A 22,281-nucleotide genomic window follows, 5' to 3' on the forward strand; every position below is an offset into this window, starting at 1 on the left:
CCATATCATATTCCCATGCCCCATATTTAAATATTAAAAAAAAAAAACATGCCCACCGCGACAGACCAACATAGCTGAGATTCTGAAAATGTAAAATAAACAATATTATCTTAATATTATGGTGAGATTTTCAAAATATCAGAAGATTTTAAAATATTGTGTTTTTATCTTTACATTATTGGAATATTAACACAAAATATTTAAAGGAATTTGTTATAAATAAATATATATTTAAAATTTAACTTTAACTATTAATTATTAAAAAATATTTTAAATATTCCTAATTTTGGTGAGAAATTTCTGATAATATCCTGATAAAAACCTCAAAATATTTGAAAATCTCCCAAGAAGTTGCCAATAATGAGATTTGTCAAAATGCACTGAAATGTGAATTCAGTGGCTGACACCCTTGCAAATGAGTCTTGTGTCTCTGCTTGTATATCAGGTTTTATCTCTGTTTCCTTTTTAATAAAATAGCTGATTATCCATCAAAAGAATTTTAAATGTGGCCTACCCAATGAGTGGACCACCAGGGCTGTTCATGGTGACACACCTGATGAATGGCTCATCTCATAAACACGTGCCCCACTTCAGCACGGGAGCCAAATCACCATTTCTCTCTCTCCTGGAGCAAGCTTACCTCAGCATCTCTTTCTTTTATTCTCAGTTTTCCTTCTCTTCTTTTCAGGACTATCCAATCACAAAATCTGGGGAAGACATAGCAAATGCTGCATAAAATGGTGCATTGCACATTCATCACCATTACTGTGATTGAAAAAAATCACCTCTCTATATCTTGCCTCTTGCAATAAATTTTTTTTTAAAAAAAATGTAATGGCCCAGGCGTAAATTAGCAAGAAAAAAGGGAGTTACAGAACTAATAAAAAGTGACTTGCTCATCACCAGCATGATGGGTCAGAGTGGTTTTCCGTTGTCTAGATCCTCCATCACTTCAATATCCTTCCGTGCTGTTATTTTCTGAACATATCCTGCACAGATAAAAACAGCTGTGCCACTTCAGGGGAAAATACTCAGAACTCAAAAACAAGAAATTCAAAAGTTTGCCAACAAAATGCAGGTGAACTAGAAGTAATTTATTGTCCACGTTAATCGTGGTTTGAAGATTTGTCCAAGTCACGTCAGACTCAGTTGGACCTGGGTCATGTCGAAACTGTGCATCTTGCGGGGTGGGATAGACGCCAGTTGATTCGGGCCGACTCGATGAGTGAGAGAGTTGACCAAGAGTTAGGTGAGTCAGTTTAGTGTGAATTGGGTTGTCTTGAGCCCTTCACATTTTTTTCTTCCATTTTCAACTCCAAATCCGAAATCTAGGTTATTGAAGTCTCTAAAGATGATTCAAGAGCCTCCCATGTTTATCAATTTTGATAAAAAAAATATTTATTGAAAAACCAATCAGATACCTATTCAGCATTTCAACACAATGAATTGATGTTTATTGCATTCAGATATTAACTAGATTTAATCCTAAAATTAGCCCAACTATCCTTTTTTTCCATCTTTGTTTGTGTTTGTGTGTGTGTGTGTGTGTGTGTGTTGCTTGTATTTTGAGAAAAGGGGGGACAAATCATCCTGACTTGTCCGGTATGACTCGACTCAGGACAAAATAAGTTGGTTGGATTCTCTAAAACCATGATTTGAACACAGCAACCGAATCTCCTATGAACAAAAAAGTTCAAAAAAGAAAGAAAGAAAAGTCCTATGAACAATAACTCCACCTAGCAATGCACCAGCTGGTGGCCCCCAGTCTGGGCACAGGAGAAGCAATGTCAAGTCAGCAGCTTGTCATCAAACTTTGGCCAAGCAACCATGAGAATTCCAGTTTTGAATCTGACTGGGGAAACAGGATTTGTAAAACTGACACCAAATAGCTGGAACAAGGCTATGATGAGGATGATTAGCACTCAAAGATTTATCAATAACCTAAGAAAGGCACCTCAGGTATGCCCACAGCAGACAGGAAAGTGTGGAAAGATTTCAGATTCCCCTCACCCGTACTTTCATCAAATAAACATGCCAATCACTATTGCTATCTTATATGATTCATACAAAAGAAGAGCATAGATTCATTTTGATTGAGATGAGATAAATGAGACTTCCTCCACTGCCTTAAAACCTCGGGTGCTGCCTGTCAAAAAGTGCGGAGCCCCAAAAGTTCACACAATCAGAGCCTGTTTGGACAGACCCTCTGAAGGGGTGTTTGAGGCCTAAATGCCATTTTGATCCAAACAGCAATTGATGGTGTGCATTTGGATGCACTTTGCAAACCCTGTCTCAAATCCCGCTCAACAAAATAGGACCTAAAATTCCAACTCGGCAAAAAAATAAAATCCAATAGGTTATTGCCAAGATGACTGAAAAAGCAGGCTTCGAACCCCCTTTTTCGGAAACCCTTTCTGGAGGAAGTGCGTCCAAACAGACCCATAGCATCCCTCTGAGAAAGGGGAAACCTGTTTACCTTCTTTATTCCAATGCGACCAAGTACGGCTATAACCGTTGTTTACATCAATTTTGCAGTATGATATCACAAGAGTGGGATTTGTTGCAAGAAGAAGAGAAGGGAACGCAAAGTTGACAATTTCACCATTCATTAATCATTTTAAACTTTTCCAATACAATATAACGTGTAATACATATCTTCCTTGTAGTGTTTGATATATTTTGGATGTTTGATGAATAAAGATGCTTTGATTGATGAATGCTGTGAATAAACGGTGGCCAAATTAATAAGTGACTCATTTGATCCTGTTCATTCAATCAGGTCAACTAATGTATAACTTCTGGGGTTTGATACAAAGAACCCAAAAGAACTATATGCCAATTAATGCCCATTCAGAGAAGGTTGTACAGAAATATCCGAAACTAAGTACGTGATCAAATCTGTGAAACCGGAATTAGCCAATCACGATTACGCTGGTGAAAGCAGACCATGGCAAACCTGCTTCCTACCTAATAAAATTTCCAACTCTGGGATTCACCCTAGAGCTGAATGATCTATCCTTTCCTAGCACTTACTACAAATGACTGAGCTCCCTTTTGGGGCAGATATCTCATCCACTTCCCTTTAATAAAATCTCAGTTATCTTTCAAAAGAAAAAGGACCAAGCTCAACTCCAGGGCACACACAACCCTGACGGCCTTAGTGAAGTTGCCAGTTTAGTAGTGGTCAAATCTGTGAAACCGGAATTAGCCAATCACGATTACGCTGGTGAAAGCAGACCATGGCAAACCTGCTTCCTACCTAATAAAATTTCCAACTCTGGGATTCACCCTAGAGCTGATTGATCTATCCTTTCCTAGCACTTACTACAAATGACTGAGCTCCCTTTTGGGGCAGATACCTCATCCGCTTCCCTTTAATAAAATCTCAGTTATCTTTCAAAAGAAAAAGGACCAAGCTCAACTCTGGGGCACACACAACCCTGACGGACTTAGTGAAGTTCCCAGTTTATAACAGTGTTTTTTCCCCAAGTTTGGCATCTGGATGGTATTAAAAATTCTTTGGTTTCATGCTCTGTATGTGCCCCATATTTCAGGTCTAGAGGGAATGTCCGCCAAAAATATCTAGGCTTAGAAGGACCCTTTCACATATGGAGATATAAGACGAAAGTTACTTCATTAAGTTCCCAGTTTATAACAGTGTTTTTTCCCCAAGTTCGGCATCTGGATGTTATTAAAAATTCTTTGGTTTCATGCTCTGTATGTGCCCCATATTTCAGGTCTAGAGGGAATGTCCTCCAAAAATATCTAGGCTTGGAAGGACCCTTTCACATATGGAGATATAAGACGAAAGTAACTTCATTAATTTGCATTCAAAAATTCCATTTCTTTCATAAGCAGAGATCCGTGACTTGTCACAGAAGTTGATTCGTTGGATATGGGTGGGGACTGGGGAATCCCTGAAGGTAGATTATTTTTGTGTGTGTGTGTGTGTGTGAAGTCATAAAAAAATCACATACTCCCACGCCATTAAAAAGAAATTAGTCTCATATTATTTTCTAGCTATGAGAGTAGTTGACTGTCAACATATGAGCATAGCTGAGTTTCAAGCTATGTCATCCTCCTCTTCCTTTCCCTTTGTATCCCTAAGAGGTTATCATTTTTTTTTTTTTTGGTTTCTATAGGAGCAAAAAATTCATCATAATATACACCCTCCCCTTAATGTTAGTTATGTTTGGTACTTTCCATAGCTCATGTCCCGACATTACCTCCCGCAATATGAAACAGTTATTCTTTCCAAACTCCTCCTCGTATTATACACAAAAGAAAATGTAGTATCGTTGTATTTTGCATCTCCAATCTTCTCTATATAAAGAGAAACTTCAAAATAAGTAGACCACTGGAGATAAATTTAGTTAGATGAACAATTTTTTCATTCCAGAGTTGGATCTAGTAAGAGCATTTGCCCCCAACTATCAGTTTGAAATTTCTGACAAATAAGTCAGTCACCTCAGAATCTTCTCAAAGCTCAGAAAAGTTACCAAAAAGAGAGGCAAGCAGCTTTTATCTGTTTAGGAGTTTCTTTCTTTCATTCTTCTTTCTTGAAACTCTAAAAAATAGACCAAATATCAAGAAAACAAGGATTTTGAACTTCTGAGACGAGAAAAGCAAAATGAAAATATTTGTGTACTGTGTAGTGTCCGACCCTCCAATCCTTAAAACAAGAGGCTGAGTCGAATGACAATCCAATGTTTTAGGCCCAGCTTGAGCATTCAAAAAAGGAATGCAAACAACTCGGTTGAGCAGGAAAAATAAAATAAAATCAATGAAATCAAGCTCTAGAACAAGATTTTCTTGGGTTCTACTACAAACTGATTAGCACTTGAAACTTGGCTTGATTCTCAAATAAGTTCATTTGAGTCAGCAAGCCTTTTGAGTGCTCAAACGGCTTAGTAAACATTGCCCTCAGTCACCCCTTCATTGTACCTCAGTTTTCAAATCGTGGGGCCTGTTTAACCTGTAGTTGATCAAAGTGTGAAACCAAGTGGCAGTAAATTTGGGTGTGTGGAGAAGCATCTGGTTCAAGATGTTGGCATGTATAAACAGCTAGGAAGTGGAACATGACTCTGAAGCATGATTTGAAGGAGCATTACTTGACCAGAAGGATCATGCAACTAAGGTTTAAACATATAGACACCTCTCTACGTTTTTTAAAATAGAAAATGATGCTATAATTCAATTGATTCACTAGTATATCAGCAGCCAGTACAAACACCAATGGCAATTTGATTGTTCACCAGAAATATGGAGAGGGAGGATATTAGAAATGGCATGATAACAGACAACATGAAATATCGAAATTCAAAATAAATACACTTGAAAGCCACATTTCTGATTCATTTCTTATCCAGTCCTTCCAAGATAGTACTTGGAAAAAGAAGAAGAAGAAGAAGAAACCAAAACAGTTGGACCACCCATCACATGGCGGCACCCAAAAATTGCAAGTCCTAATATAGTAGATTCAATTTTAAAATTGATGCTATTCATTTGAATCTCAAGGAAATCAAATGACAAAAGCAGAAATCCAAAATGTGGAAATATGGTCAAACAAGGGAGCAGCTTCCATTCAATCTTTCTTTATTATTATTATTATTATTTTAAATGCAAATGATAAAATAAACTTGGAAGAAAGCAAGATCATGAGAAATCAGACAAACACAACACACAGCCTGTCTGCTCCACTGACCAACAATGATGAGACACGAAATCCAATTCTTGTTATGAGAAATCAAATGTGTCCAAATGCCGTTAAAAAGTAGAGACGAAAAGTAGCGCTACGCTCAGTGATGGAAGTATTAATAAACACGGAATTAGTAAATGACAAAAAAATTATAAAAGGGGCTGCAATTAACTGCTGAGAACAATTTTCTTAAAGAGGTACACTTATCTATTAGCTACTCCAAGTGGAAACCTTCATTAAGGTTAGCCATCTCTTTAGCCATTCCATAATAGAGTACTGGCAAGAGTGGCATACACCTCTTCCAACATCCTCTGAAACTCCACAGGAACTCAAGAACCTTCTACGTTGGATGCAACGTAGACTTGATGTTGGATGAGCAACTCCGAGAGAAGTCTTGTAGACCACGGCAGGACGCATGGCTTAAATTTGAAGGATAGGGTCTTAGATATGTTCAAGTGGTTTTGTTGTATATCATTGCATTTCCAAGCTCGAGAGATGCCACATACCATTTAGCTCATGTGTTTTCCTTTTTTTACTTTTTTACTTTTTTTTTTCTTTCATTTTGTTATTGATGGTAGAGGAAAAGAACACAAACTAAAAAACATTCGGTAAGGGATGTTTGGATGCATAATTGCATTGAATTGTGAACACTCAATTCAATCAAGAGCAAATCCTGAAAACACATTGATCCCACCTATTACTCCCAACAAGCAAGTAGCCTGAAATGCATTTACAATCCCTTGAAGTCCAATTTGAGAGTAACGAAATCGCAATTTGGAGAGCCAGGTCCCATAATACAAATACTAAGCTAATTACATTTTGGTCATGTCCAAACTTTTCACTGGAATTCAACTCAACGGTGCATCCAAACGCATTCTAATGTAAGGGGAAAAGGAAGAGACAAAATCAAAGAATGAGGAGGAAAATGCATACCTAATCCAAGACAGGGGATGCATTTGCAGATAGTCTCGCGACCCCTTTTATTGTAATAGCTGACAAATCCTGACCCTTGACAACTTCTACATTTCCCCGTCCACTCGTACACCACTTCCTTACAATCCTAAAACCCTCACACGAATTCCAAAGAAAATCAATTCGAAGAAATGAGAAATTCAACGCTATGCAAGAAACAGGGGTTGGAGAATTACCTCTACTACGGGATCGCATTGTAACCGTCGGTCAATCTCCTCCGGCGAGACCGGTTTGGAGTCTGGGTACGTCATGGGGAGGGGCAATGCATCGGCGTCGTCGGCGAGGTAGCTCTCTCTGTCACGTGACCATCTCTTCTCCTTGGCTTTGGGGGGTTGGACGACCGCGGCCCGCCTGGAGCCGTCGGGGCTCCCGTCTGAGTCTTGCGTGAGACGGATGCCGCCGCTGGGAGCCTCGATGGACGACGCGGATTGAAACCAGCGGGGGGAGGGGGAGGGGGAGGTGGGGCCCACAGGGAGGTCTGCAGCACGGCAGCCGAGAGATCGAGGCGAGGGCTTGTACGGGAGTCGGAGAAACGAGCTAGGGTTTGTGAAAAGCAACATCCGTTGGCTAGGGTTTCAAGAGGCGGAGAGAGAGAGACGGGCGCCTCTGTGAAGAGAGAAAGGAATGAGAACTAAGGAAAAAAATGAGAATGTGGATTGGATGCCTTTGGGAGAGAGTTTTCTGCCTGCTTCCTAGCTTTTCGAATTTTACAGTGGAGTTCGTTTTGCATCCGTCGTGAGTTAGGCTCCAGCGTGTGTCGCTGCGGCCGGTGTTCCTGTGATTTTAACTGTCCATCCTCTCTTTACAATCATAAATAATCTATTATCCCATAATCACACGTGACAGATGCTTCTGGACTTTGATTTTTAGAAAATCTTCTTTTTCATTGTTCTAATTCATGAAGAGATAGTAAAAGCACAATCATTTATTAAGAGTAATTTTATTATGTACACCCTTTTACCATAGATTCCACAATATGAACGGTTACGATCATTCTACTACTCATCATGTGAGTCCCAATCAGCGGCGACAAACGATGTAAACTGAGTCGCAACAGAGGCAAAACGCACTCTTACCGGTTTTTCCGGCCAGACGACCGTTTTATGGAATAGGGTGTTTTTGACGGGGTACGAGCCCACCGTACCATAGCAACCGTACGGGTGTGGATTTTCACACATGGAATACATCTTAGCGCCGATCTGAACCGTTCATATTTTAGATTCTACGCTATAGTGCCATCCCAAGGAATAGACGTTAAACTGATGATTGTCCATACAGATGAATCTGGAAGTTCAGAAATAAAGTTTGAATTTTGAATGGGATAATTGTCTTGGAACATTGAAGACTGAGTTTGAACGGCTCATGTTCAAAGGTTAGGATCATCAGTATAGCATGATTATGAGCTGATAACTTCTATCAGGCAGCCATGAGATCGTGAACGGTTAGGATCATCGTCTAAGATGCAACTAGGGGTGCGACCCACTCCGTAGGTAGCTTGTCACGTCCGTACCACCCGAGAGCCACGTGGGCGGCAACTTGCATCAGATTCACCACGTCCATTAGATGCTATTCCTCATGTTGATCCTGGAACACAAAAATCAGGCCGATCGAAAGCCCAGGTTGGCCACACTACAGGGAATAGATGGGGCAGGACAACCACCGTTAACTGTGCGTGGGGCCCACCTCGTGTTTATATGCCATCCAATCAGACAGATTGAAACCTCAGGTGGGCCGCGCTACAGGGAAGAGGGACACCCTCCATTAGCTGTGTTTGGGGTCCACCCGGTGTTTATGTGGGATTCAATACATTCATCGCACTCGACTCACCGGATTGGAAGCCCCAAAAAGGTCGCGCTCTTCAAAACCCCACGTGGTTTTAGCTTAAGCGAGAAAAAAAAAAAGTCCCGTTCGCAGTTCGCACCATCGTCCAAACCCTTTGTAAGAACGGCGCAAGCGTGACTCGCGAAGGCCACCCGAGAGCCACGTGGGCGGAAACGTGCATCAGATCCACTCCGTCCATCAGATGCGATTCCTCATGCTGATCCTGAGACAAAAAAATCAGGCCGATTGAAAGCCCAGATAGGCCACACTACACGGAACAGATGGGGCAGGGACACCCACCATTAACTGTGTGTGGCCCACCTGTGTTTATATGCCATCCAATCAAGCCGATTGAAACCTCAGGTTCCCATTCGACGGGCGCGGATTGAGTACTACCCCCACCAGGACCCAGCTAGAGACGGACGGTCCTGTCAGGGCTCCGTGGGGCCCACCGTGATGTATGTGTTTTATCGACGCCGTTCATCCGTTTTGACCGATCATTTTAGGGTACGAGCCAAAAAAGGAAGCAGATCGCGCGGATTGAGTACTACTCCCCCCCGGGACCCAGATAGAGACGGACGGTCCTGTCAGAGGCTCTGTGGGGCCCACCGTGATGTATGTGTTTTATCGACGCCGTTCATCCGTTTTGAGAGATCATTTTAGGGTACCTGCCAAAAAAGGAAGCAGATCAAAGGTTTGAGTGGACCACACCAAAGGAAGCTGAGAAAATAAAAAAATATAAACGCGCCAGGTAGGGGTCGAACCTACGACTTTCTGCTTAGGAAACAGACGCTCTATCCACTGAGCTACAGGCGCTTGTTGTGATATGTATTGTAATTCTAAAATAAAACTTAACTTTCTCATGTGGGATCCACCTTCCAACAAGTTCTATTGATGACTGAATTTGCTTATAACAACCGGTTAACCTATCGACTAAATTGTCACCATTTTATGTAGTATTAGAAATAAAGCTAAGACAATCCATTAATTTGATTACCATAACCAAGTGAGGAGGCCAAAATGTTTTCTTGACATATGCATGACATTCATGAAAAGGTAAGAATAGAGGTGGGCATGGACAACCTGATCTGGCTAACTCGACTCATCTGACTCGGGTCCGATCCAACTTGAATCAAACCGAATGGGTGAGTCGATCCGAACTGAGCAAGCCCCTGACCCGATCCCAACCTCTCTCTCCCTCTCTTCCAAGCCGAGCAACCACCCACCACCACCACCCTCCTCCTCTTCCAAGCCTAGCAACCACCCACCACCATCACCCTCCTCCTCTCTCTCCTCTCCACTCCCTCCCTCCCTCCCTCCCTCCCTCATCCTCCTCTTCCTCTTCCAAGTCCGGCAACCACCTCCTCCTCCTCCTCTCTCTCCTCTCCACTTCCTCCCTCCCTCATCCTCCTCCTCTTCCTCTTTCAAGCCCAGTAACCACCCACCACCATCACCCTCCTCCTCCTCCTCCTCCTTCTCTCTCTCCTCTCCACTCCCTCCCTCCCTCCCTCTTCTCTCAATCTGACTCGATGCCAACTCGACCTGACTCAGTACTTCTAATCGGATCGGACTCAGTCCAGATCAGTCCAAGCTAGACCGAACTCGGATCGAGTTAGGCATGCTTGACTCGGTATCGAGTCGGATCGAGTTCGGGTTAGGCCTATTTCAAAACTGAATCAAGTCGAGTCAGCCCTAACTCGGTCCGACTCGACTCGATGCCCAGCTCTAAGTAAGAAGGAAGATGGCAATTAGCAATGAAAGATACAAGATGCAAGCTGATTTGCATGGACGCTTCATGGAATTCAAGAAAGTTGTGTGCAATTGGTGGACATTTTCAAGCTATTTTAATGGAGCAACAAAAGGAGGCTGCTCCATAGGAGTGTGACCTACTAAACTGTTATGTTATGAATTACCTCAAGAGAGATGATGCACCCGAGGTAAAGTAATTGGAACATAGGTCGACCCGTCTTATGATCATAGTGGATTCTATGTAAACATCACAGTGGGCCACCTGAGACTAGCTTAATGTCCTCTCACCATTTAAAAAGGGATTTCTCGGTGAGTTTATTAGAGATAGCGAAAAGATGCTTTTTCCTCCCGATTACTTTTTCTTTTTCCATATTACAGCGGGTTGGTTCATTTTATTCCTGAATCTCTCACGGGTAGGGAAGGGAGGGTCAAAGAGAGTTGTAGAGGAAATCTGAATTTTTATTTATTTTTTTTTTTTTATAGGGAGTTCCTCCCAACGGTCTAATTTAAAGTCGTCGGGAGGATTTGGATTGGAAATCCTAACTTCTCTTAAGGATTGTAAAGCCCCTCACCGAGGCTATTTCTAACCACTTGAATTCGGAATCCCTCACTCAATCCATACTGTTAAACAACACTTGGATTCAGAATACTCTCTAATACCTTTAAATCCCTTTAAATCCACGGTGCGAAATGACTCCTACGGGTGGGTACTTGAGCCCTCCTGACATAAGTTGAGTATGGTGTAACTAAAGGACTGATTAAAAAAAAATAGAGAAATGAAAATTGTCAAATCGTATAATTGTTTGTATTTTTCATTGAGCATATCTTTGAATTTTATAAGAATGACATTGAAAGAGAAGATAATAAAAAAATCATATCTATCAAAAACTAATTATATCCTAATTAAATCTTGATATAAAAGGAAAATAAATAAAAATGAATATATCGAAATCGTATTATTCCTAATACTTCCCCTCAAGTTGGTGCGTAGAGATTCGTAATACCTAATTTACTAAGTAGAATATGAAATTGGTCACATCCAAGAGCTTTGGTGAAGATGTCCATAAGATGTGGACATAAGAAGTATTGATAATCTAGAAGTGATCATTTCACAGATACGATAACAATCAATATCGATATGTTTGGTCCATTTTTTAAGAATTTGGATTGGTGACTCTATGAAGAATAGCTTAATTGTTATAATAGAGGCGCATGGGCTGGAGATGTTGAACATCTAGATCTCAAAGGAACATTTTGACCTAAGTGAGTTCACAAGAAACATTGGCCATGGTATGGTACCTTGCTTTGGCATGTGACCTGGAGACAATGGTCTGTTTTTTTAATTTGTAAAATATAATACTGCTCCTAAGCATTGTAAAGTAACTCGTAGTAGATCAACGGGTCTTGGTGCATCTGGCTCAGTTAGAATCATAATAAGTTGATAGTTGGAAGGAGCTAGTTGAGAGCAAAAGGATACCCTTGCCGGGAGAAGATTTGAGATCCTAAAACACTCGAATAGTTATATCATGATGGGGCTGGCGTGGAGTGTGCATAAATTGGCTGAGAATATCGATAGTATAAACAATGTCGGGTCGAATGATGGTTAAGTATGTGAGGCATTCAATAAGTTGTCAATATAAGGAGGAATTTGGAAGAAGAGTGTCAAGTTCATCGATCTGATGCAAATTTTGTTCCATAAGCATATAAAGTTTGTATGAACTCTGTAGATAATGAGAGATTGGCTAACATGTGAGCAGAGACTCCACTGCCTGTGATCCAAATAAGAGAAGAAGAAATTGTGGAGTTACAAGAGAGTGGTGAAGTACCAACAAAGTTGGATGTATGGTGTGATGTCTATATTTTTTTTTTTTAAAAAAGATATAAATAATTGAAATATGAGAGCTTGGAGATGATCAATTGAGGTTTCGTAAAAAATAGGCGAAATGTGAGTCACAAATAACATGGCATTGATTAGAAAATGATGAAGTACTAGATGTTGGATTGAAGCACGACAACTAGCCAGCGATCAATCCATGAGATCTATAAGGAGCAAAAAATGGACCCCATAGAACAACACAATAATGTCAACACATGACCCATAAACATCCAACAGCTTAACGACAAAACATGGTAGGCCATGCAACAAAAAAAAAATGTTCAGCAAGTCTGCACTTTAAACACAAGAACTATAATAGATTGGGTACACAATAAGGATCACTAACAACCAACGATCAAAGGCCCACAAAATAATAACCCAGACAATGGCTAATTTATCAAATAAGTAGCAGATTTATGTTAGCAATGGCCCACCAACATGTCAGCAAGATAAATGGCTCAATGACCATAAGTAGTTCACACTCACCACAACATAGGCATGGATCCAACAATTCAGCAATGGCTAGCCCACCAATGTTAATAGTTAGATCAGGTCTGATTCAGTGTCAATAACAATCATGAACAATAGTAACATGGTCACATAGAGAATCAGATGACGATTTATAATAAAATGGTGGCCCACAATTAACTAACAAATGGTTGAGATCTAGGAAATCCGATGATGGGGAAGACAAAGCGACTGAGTTTACAAGGATGAGGGTGGGTGGAGAGACCTCAAGCAGAAACATTGTGCTTGAGCAATGGCAGTGGTAGGGGTTATGGGTTTCTCGATAGTGGTGGGAGTAGATCGTGTTGGTGGGTTTGATGGCTGTGAAATTGTGTGATGGAATGAATAGTTTACCACAACATGTGGAGAAACTTGACGAAGTTATAGAATTATGACTATGTCCTAGAGGGGGGCGATTAGGACCAATTTAAAATTCTTTACCTAATAAACTAATTTACCAATTAAACTAATAAGACAATTTGACACTAAGGCTTTTAAGCCAATCATATAAACTATAAAAGATGCAACAATTAAACAACTAATATATAAATAAGATAGTGATTTTGTATGTAAGATGTGCTAACTATTTAGCATGTAACATGCATCTAATCATGCATACATAATCATCAAATTAAATTGACAAGCATAATTAACAGTGTGCTCAAATGATAATCCCAAACATAAGCATATATAGTGGTTTGGTTTCTCTACTCCACTCCCGGCGGACGTACTCTCCTCATGTGTACTAGTATTCACTGTCAGAGGTTTTAAATCGTTCACTTCTAACTTATACAAGCGTATACTCTTGTCAGAGGCTTACACAACGACTTGCAAACGTACACTCTCATCGGAGGCCTACACAAAGACTTATCAAGCGTACACTCTCGTTGAAGGCCTACATAAGGACTTACACATACTCACTCATGTTGGTGACGATATGGTCCTACGCAAGAATCTACTCGAGTTTGGGTTACAAACTCTATAATCAATCCTACATAAGGAAATAATATGTGGACTCTTACAAATGACAACTAACTTGTTGGATTGAGCCCATTTTTGCAGCGCTTTGCTCGAGATGTTTCTTCAATGCTCTCACGTACATGAATTAGCTTCTCAATTGCTTACCCAATTGTTGATATTAATGCTTCAGCTTCTACGAACGTTCGCCTTGCATTTGATGTGCTAATGCGGTGACCAAGGCAAAAGGGGTGGTGGAATCTCCTACAACTAAAGGCGTAAACAAGTTATTTAGACAAGGATATCATATATAAAGAAGGAAAATTTCATCCACATCTTCTTGATGAAACATAGAATGCTCATTAGAGTGAATAATCATAAGAATATTGGCATGAACCTTTTTGGTATAGAATCTAGGGTGATGGATATAAGTAAGGAATCACCTAGGCTTCTATTGCACTAAAAACTCAACAAAGTGTCATATATAAAAGAATCGAGTTCCAACGGTGAAAAAATGGAGAAAAAACGTCTTTCTCGATTGATTGAGCGATGCCTTCGATCAAGTGAGCTCTCATTCAATGACATCAAAGGGTCTTTCGATGGATCAAGAAACTCCAGCTATTTAGTGAATTTATTGCTGGATGTTTTTGACAACCTTTGATTGATCGAGTCCTGAGTTCAATCGTTCGAACCTTGACCTTCGATTGATCGAAGATTTGTTCAAGACACGTCAAGGGTCTATCGATACCATCAAGCTTCACTCGAAAATTGTTATTTTGGGCATATATTTTCACATCAGCTTTGCACCTCTTTAAGGCTAACTTATTATTTTTCAATTAGGATACTAAGGCTATAAGATAATGAATCAAATGTTTAACTATTAAGGTATGATCATCTAGAGGTTAAGACTATTTTGGGTATAAGGTTAGGATCACCAATGTGCATCATTTACCTATTTCTCACTCCTTAATGATCCAAGTTTTCATGTGTCTTCGATGTTCAACTGCCAAGAGCTCAACTGACACACTGACACATAGACGTATGTGATTGACAAACATGTGCACTAACAGGCTAATCTGATGTGACATGGCGGATGGGGTTTGGCATACTGCTAGAAACCGAGATTGTAAATGATGTTAGTGTTGAATCTGAATGGTTTTCGCCGGATGGGCTTTTGAAGATTTCAACATGGGGTCTTACCATGATCGCCAAAGATGGTGATCTCGATGATGGTGTTACGTGTGGCTAGAAGAGTCGACGGTAATGGTGTGAGCAAAGATGGACTTGGTTAATGGTGATGATGCTGGCAATGGGCTGTTGGGGATGACTCTGGCGATGTGCTGACTATAAAGGGCAAAGGGTAGGTTTTGGATGTGGTTGTCATGGCCAAAGTAGAGGTTTGCAATGAACAGGGGTTGCTGAATTGGGAGGTGATGGTGGCGATGATGGATTTTCATAGGATAAGATAGCGGCTTGAGACTACTAGCATTAAGTTCGCTTGACAAAGTCGTGATCATCAATGGCAATAGTGACAGAGGTCATGCCTTGGCTTGATGGGGTTGTCGTTTGTAATGACAAAAAAGGAGTATGGGTAAGCAAGGAGGTGAGATCCGATAGTGGGTTTTGTGGGTTACGGGTTGATTTTGACCATAAGCCAGGTTGGGTTGCCTAGAAAAGAAATATTTAGGTTTGTCAGATGACATCAGTCACAACAAAAGTGAGATAGTCGGTAACGGCAATGATAAATCAAAAGCCTCGAATCAAGTGCTCTGATGGCATGATTTTTTTAAAAAAATAGAGAAATTGAAATTGGAATATTACAAAATTACTTGTATTTTTCATTAAATATAACTCTAAATTTATACAATAGAAATAACCTTAAAAGAAAATGATAAAATGAAATCAAATCTATCTTAAATTAATTATATCCTAATCAAATCTTGGCACAAAAGGAAAATAAATAAAAATAAAAATATCAAAATCATATTATTCCTAATAAGGGGTGTGGTGTAGGGGTATTAATTTGAACCGACTTTAATAATTGGGTCAGTGTGAATGTACACCTACTTATACCGCCATTTAACCTGCACCTGATTATAATATATATTATAAATTTGTATATAGGTTGATACTCCAATTAATTTATAATAGGTAAGTATGGAATCATAATCACAATTAATACTTTTTGTAATTCACAAAATTATATATAAAGAGGGTGGTTCCTCTACAATTTAAGCTTGCTTTGTAACACTTTGTGTGTGGGGGCTACTGCATGCTACCCAATAAGGTTACCCCACCATAAAAATAAAGCTCCTAAATCTTAAACCCATTCAACCATCATATGGACCACTAAATAAATTTGAAAGTTTTGGGTGGTTGCGCATATGAGCATTACTAGTCTTGATTTTTGAGGTATCCCATTATCATAACGTATATTACTTGGTGCATTGAGTAAATGGCATACAATCACCACAGTGGGCTCCACACATAGGGTACTTCAAAAAGTAAACGGAAAGTGGAAGAGAAAAACTTTGATATTATGGTAAAGTACAATGGACAGTGATTGATATGCAACATTAGTTTATAATAGTGATGTGTGAATAAATATGTCCAACATTCTTTTTAAATATCGAGATGTAAATGGATACTTGATGTCCTAATGGGCACCTGACATTCGAATAGATACGGGTATGAATAGGTATTTTATGTTAAATTAGTTTTTAAATTTTGTATGTATAATCTTTGTTGTAGTCCTCACATGGAAAGTGAAGTAAATGTGAAATGTAGTTTATAAAGAATCCATTTTAAAATTGCACTATGTAAATGGAAGTTCAACAAATGCAAGTGACGCATTTGGCACTTAGCATGTCGTGGTTGGGTTGGCTGGGTTATTGGGCCTCAATTCTGACCTAAGTTTTTTTAAATGGACTTATGCATTGGGCATTAAGAAGCCCAATGAGGTGGATGATAGGTCATAAAGTCTTCAGGCCTACCTAGGGAGCTAAAAGGCCTCTTTATTGATAGACATTATGCAATTACGACATTGTATAAGAACTATGCATTTTAGTAACTAAATTGTTACTATATGTCTATAAGAAAGAGGGAAATAGGTTCTTGGACTACTTCAACTTCATTTTCATTTATTTTTATTGCATTTTTTTAAAATATAAAGCAAACGTTAAGTACTATATCTTTATTAAGTAGTATAAGCTTGTTGGACGTTTGGACCCAATCGGGCTTAATTGAATTCTGATAGTAGTGTAGCCCAATACCTTATGCATTTAGGAGGCTTCGACTATCCTCAAAAAATGTACAACAGTATGTGCCTTTAAGTTATTTTGAATATTCTATGAGTCCAAAGACATATTTTGTATTTTATTTTCTACACTTTAGGCCTAAGATGGGTAAAATGTATGGATATGGGTGCATTACCTATGGGTGATTATGGTGTGGGTGTGGGTACCTCTAAAGTTGACCCAAAGTCACCCCATTGCCACTTCTAATAGAGCAATATCTCTAGAGTACACATGACATGATGAGAGCAAACCATCAATTTTGCATTTCAATAGTAAATGGGCCATTGTAAAAAAATAAAAAATAAAAAAATAAAAAAATCATGATGTTTGGATGAATCCAGCGTTGGGGTTGTGCTCAGGAGAACCAATGTTGTTAAACCTTAATAAATGATATGATGCATTTTATTCTTTCTTAATTAATTCTTATAAAACATATTTATACGAGTTTCAGAGGAATCACCTTTAACGCTCTTAAGTACTAGAGATTAGTCATAACAGATTGGTAATGAAGGGAGAGTTGTGTTTCATAAATCTCATTGCCCTGATAATGACTATATAAGTTTCACAGCATACATGTGTTCTTATAATTAGATGGTTATCTCATATGAGGAGACTTACTTGGTGTCAAGATGGATAATTTTCACCCATCAAGGGCCAATTTGGTCTCAAATCATCTCCTCCCTACCCCCACATAAGTGTGTGGGCCATAGGCGATCCTTAGGATTGGGCTTTTAGTCACATGCATTGGAATGGATCGCTTACGGATATCTATATTTGGAGACCTGTCATACCCAAACTTAAATAGGCTTATGGGTGCACTGTCAAAATCCCCATGTCTCGAGGATGTGTGAATGGGGAAGCCTTGATTATACTTTGTTTCTACTTACGAGGCTTCTAAATAGCCACTGAAAGTACGAATAACTATGTTTATTCATTAGGGTCCTCAAAGTATGCACAATCTAACAAGTAATCCATTATGTTTCCTCGAGATAAATATTACATGAATAGGTGACTGATCTTATGGTTTGGATGATCTGTCAAGTGGTTAAAAGGTCGGCAAAAACCTTTGAGGTTTTTAATTGGTTGATGAAAGTTTTTCAATAGTTGCTTTTCATTTTCGACCGTTGATTAATTTGTTTTAAATCACACCCAATGGACATCTGATGGTTGCGATCTGAGATGATCCCTACCTTGGGTGGCATGGGTATTGTACAAGAATGGTAACCACATATAGTAGAAGGATTTAGATGGTTATAGTGCATGTGTTATGTGGGTATATGAACATCATTCACAGTATGGTATACATATGTTTTGTGAGTTGGTAGAACACCATATGAAATAGATCCTCCTTAACTCTAACATTTCTTATTTAAAATCCAATTCCAAAGAAGGGAGAGAGAACACTGACGTTCACACCTTCCTCAGTAAAGCCCAAGCAGAGCACATAAAAGGGGTAAGAAAAAAGAGAGGAAAGTGTAAGAAAGGAAGAGAGAGTGGGCCATGCCTAGGGCTCCTACGATGCACACATTGGGTGGTCTATCTCATAGATTGCTTAAGAGTTAGACTTAACTTTTACCAATATATAAATTAAAGCTCTTCATTCACCTTGAATAGATATGGAAGAGACTCTTAAACTTATAAGATCGATAACAACATCCAATTGATGGCTCATCATTACGTGCATCTAATTGAAATAATTTTATTATTTATTATTTTTTATTTTTATAGAAACATAACTAAATATAAATAGGAATCCTAGTTAATTAGTTAAATAAGTTAGATGTTTAATAATATTTTATTTCTTTGTATTTCTAAAATTCGACCATCATCGAGCCCCGAATTGGTGATACGTAAGTGACAAAATGAAGAAAATACTCCTCAAGTGAGGAAAGTTGCTTTAAAGGTCGAACCAACGGTTGATCCTGCAGAATGCCCGAAATACATTGTTGTACACATGTCACATACGTATTACATAATCTTTAAGCATTAAAATGCGTGCTACTGAGATCGAGATAGGCAATCCATATTCCACTATTTTAACCAGGGATTTTGACCATATTAGCACTGCGGTATGGCCAAAATTTTGAAAAGGATTGGATGTTTCAAATATTTTTAGATTATTAATCTAAGGTTTTGAAATATTTTCGGACCAAATTGCTCATATCATTGGATTAATAGTAGTACCAATTTTGAGTGGAGAAGAAGTTACATAGTATCAAATTCTGAGGAAGTGATGTCAACTAAATTGGTTATTGGGCCTACTGGAACGTATATCCAATTCGTTTATTTTCTTTGTAGCTCTCTATTTATATAGAAAAATGTTAACTTCTTGTTTGAAATGATCTCTGTGTAGCCCACAAAACTTGATAACTTATAATGATGTCTGTTCGATACGAATTATTTTCTTGTCACGTGGTCAATATAACTGGTGAATGTTGATTATGCTTCCAATCATGGCCTTTCATGAAATTTCAAATTTAATAGATGGAGTTGATTTCACACATATGAGATGGTGGATCCCACTGATGGTGTACGAACACCCTTAAAAGTTTTCTTATGTTGTAGTCCATTTAAGAACTTTTCGACAGTAGGAGTTCAATAACCATTGTTTCTTGTGGTGTAGTCCATTTAATCTTTTGGTCTGCCTCACTCTGGGGCTCATGCTCTAAATCGTTCTGTTAGGATAAATAGACAGCATAAATAAATTATATACATCACGATGGTTCATAACAACTAATAACAATGTCCGATGCCCATTCACTCCTAACTATTTTCTTGTGGTGGGATTTACCTTATCTATGAATGCAACTCATTCTTTGCCCATAGAAAGTGGTGAGATTGAAAACCTACCATGACATTAAATTAAAATTTGAATATAATGGATGAAGTATATCTTCGACACATCCCATGGTGGGCCCCACAACCCTTAACACATGACAACCCAAATTCTTAACACATAACAATCTCGACCCTTGGCACACATACTCGATAATGGGCCACACATACGGCGTCCTAATAGTGTTAAGGGTCAGGGTCGAGGTTGTCATGCATTCACTACAAAAAATGGACCAGAGGCTAGGAACTAGATGCATAACGAAAGAATTTTTAGTCCGTAGCCATTGCTTTTTCAGAGTTGAGGTTGTCATGTGTTAAGGGTCGATGTTATTACACTCTCATTCATAACTCAAGTGGTAGACTGACCGAAAGATACCTCATTTCAACACTGAGGTCTTGGTATCTTCCCTAGTGGGGCTGGCTAACCGTGAAGTGTGAGCTGACAGTGGGGTGTACTAACAAGCTAACCAGAAAAGGGACAAAAAGGGTTGATGTTATCATGCATTCATTTCCAAAATAGAGCAAAAGCTATAGATTAGATCCATAGCGAAATAATGTTTAGTTCGTAACCATTGGTACCGTAGTCATTGCTTTCGAAGGGTCGAGGTTGAGCAAAGGCTACGGATTAGATCCGTAGCTCAAGAATATTTTAATCCCTATTAATTAATACTATAGTCATAGCTTTTGAATGGTTACTATTGTCATGTGTTAAGGATCTAGGTTATTGTGTATTAACCTTGACCATTCACACATGTTAACTTCAACTGTAACACATGACAACATATACTTTTGACACATAACAATTATAACCCAAGCCCTTAACATATGATAACCTATACCCTTAATCCGTGACACCACCACCTAAACCCTTAACACCTGACAACTTAGACTATTAACACATGACAACATAGATCTAAGTCCCTAAAGCATGACAACTTAGACCCTTAACATAGATAACCCATGCCCTTAACACATGACAACCACTTCAACTAAGATAATATACATTACAAAATTCAAATTCTATATTTCCTTCATTGTCTTTCACATAATAACCTTGACCATTCACACATGTTAACTTCAACTGTAACACATGACAACATATACTTTTGACACATAACAATTATAACCCAAGCCCTTAACATATGATAACCTATACCCTTAATCCGTGACACCACCACCTAAACCCTTAACACCTGACAACTTAGACTATTAACACATGACAACATAGATCTAAGTCCCTAAAGCATGACAACTTAGACCCTTAACATAGATAACCCATGCCCTTAACACATGACAACCACTTCAACTAAGATAATATACATTACAAAATTCAAATTCTATATTTCCTTCATTGTCTTTCACATAATAACCACAATTATATTTATCTACCTTAAATTCATTTCGACAATCACTTCTCCCTATGATAACAATAACCATGACCATCCCTTTTTATCCACCATCTCTAAGAAAACATTATTATACAAAAAATAAAAAAATAATTTAAAATGTTTTCCACACATGAGTGACTTTTATCTCTAAGAAATATACTTGTCAGAGTAAAAATAACACTTTTGTAGAGCTTTAGAAGTTATTGGCGGTCCCAGAGAAGTTGATAACGATTAACGTACACTGAAAAATACAGTCGAAAGAAATGATGTTAGTTCCCTAAAAAAATATGTTTGAAAATGAAGAACTCTTTTGGGGGGGGGGGGGGGGCGAAGGGGGAAACCTAGCAATGAGACAAAGTTCTAAATATAAGCGTAATTTGGTCCAATAATCTTCCAAAAAGTGACTGAAGGGCAACAAAAAAATTTACACTCCAGGGAACAAATTTTGGAGGCATTTGGTGATACCATGGGGCTAGTACGGTCAAAATTCCTTTTAACCATCCATTTAGCCTCCGAGCAGGCAGATCAGCAGTTACTATCGTTGGCGTGTCATCTCCACCGTTCCTTTGTGGACCAACTGAGATGTGGATCTGGATGATTTTTAGCCCCAGGGCTCACTACAACATGGTGGCCCTGCCATTTAACACCCGAGGTTTTGAGCCGTCGAGGTGTTGGGAGACGGACGGCCCACACTACTCCAGCACGCGAAAGCCAATACCTCCTCTCGTTAGAGAGAGGATTTTCTAAAAGAAGGTATTCATGAGGTGGCGTGGTGCCGTCGACTCGCCTTCAGAAATGCCGATCTCTCTACGTCGTCAGATTAAAAACACTCCGCTAAGATTCGCGCGAGAAGAGATCGCACGCGCGCCAACGTGCCACACGATTAAGCGATCCAGTCCATTCATATATTGAATCCATAACTCTAGATAATTCAACTCTTTCGTGGGCCAATTCCTATGAAGGATAAAAAATATATGGAAAGTAAGAATGATACCAACGGCCTATATTCAACCTACATATGCAGCTCTTCTGATTAATGAACCAGCCTGGATTTCGTCAAAAAACATTTTCAACTCAATAGCCACCAGTTACATGGCATGGATCCCTCACACGTGGGCAAATTCGGTAGGTATGACGCGATTCACATCTTAAATACATCATCGCGCGAGTCGCCTTCGTATC

At 39.1% G+C, this 22,281-nt stretch overlaps 1 protein-coding gene and 1 non-coding gene across 8 annotated transcripts; both read right to left on the minus strand.

Moving 5' to 3' along the window:
• Positions 1-329: 329 nt before the first annotated feature.
• On the minus strand, positions 330-7,268 carry LOC131242478 (protein disulfide-isomerase SCO2). 7 transcript variants are annotated; one of them, XM_058241152.1, is made up of 4 exons: positions 6,847-7,268; positions 6,632-6,758; positions 904-989; positions 330-728 (listed from the first exon to the last, which is right to left on the minus strand). In XM_058241152.1, exons 1-3 carry the CDS (start codon positions 7,228-7,230, stop codon positions 916-918), a joined length of 585 nt encoding a protein of 194 aa, XP_058097135.1. In that variant the 5' UTR covers positions 7,231-7,268; the 3' UTR covers positions 330-728; positions 904-915. The 7 variants fall into 7 exon arrangements, with proteins under 7 accessions (XP_058097135.1, XP_058097134.1, XP_058097132.1 ...); XM_058241151.1 differs by having other exon boundaries at positions 879-989; XM_058241149.1 differs by having other exon boundaries at positions 904-1,007.
• A 1,966-nt stretch (positions 7,269-9,234) lies between these two features.
• TRNAR-CCU (transfer RNA arginine (anticodon CCU)) lies at positions 9,235-9,307 on the minus strand. Its single transcript has one exon. It is a non-coding gene; the product is annotated as a tRNA-Arg (tRNA).
• Positions 9,308-22,281: the final 12,974 nt, after the last annotated feature.

The sequence above is a fragment of the Magnolia sinica genome, chromosome 4 (assembly GCF_029962835.1).
Source record: "Magnolia sinica isolate HGM2019 chromosome 4, MsV1, whole genome shotgun sequence".
NCBI lineage: Eukaryota > Viridiplantae > Streptophyta > Magnoliopsida > Magnoliales > Magnoliaceae > Magnolia > Magnolia sinica.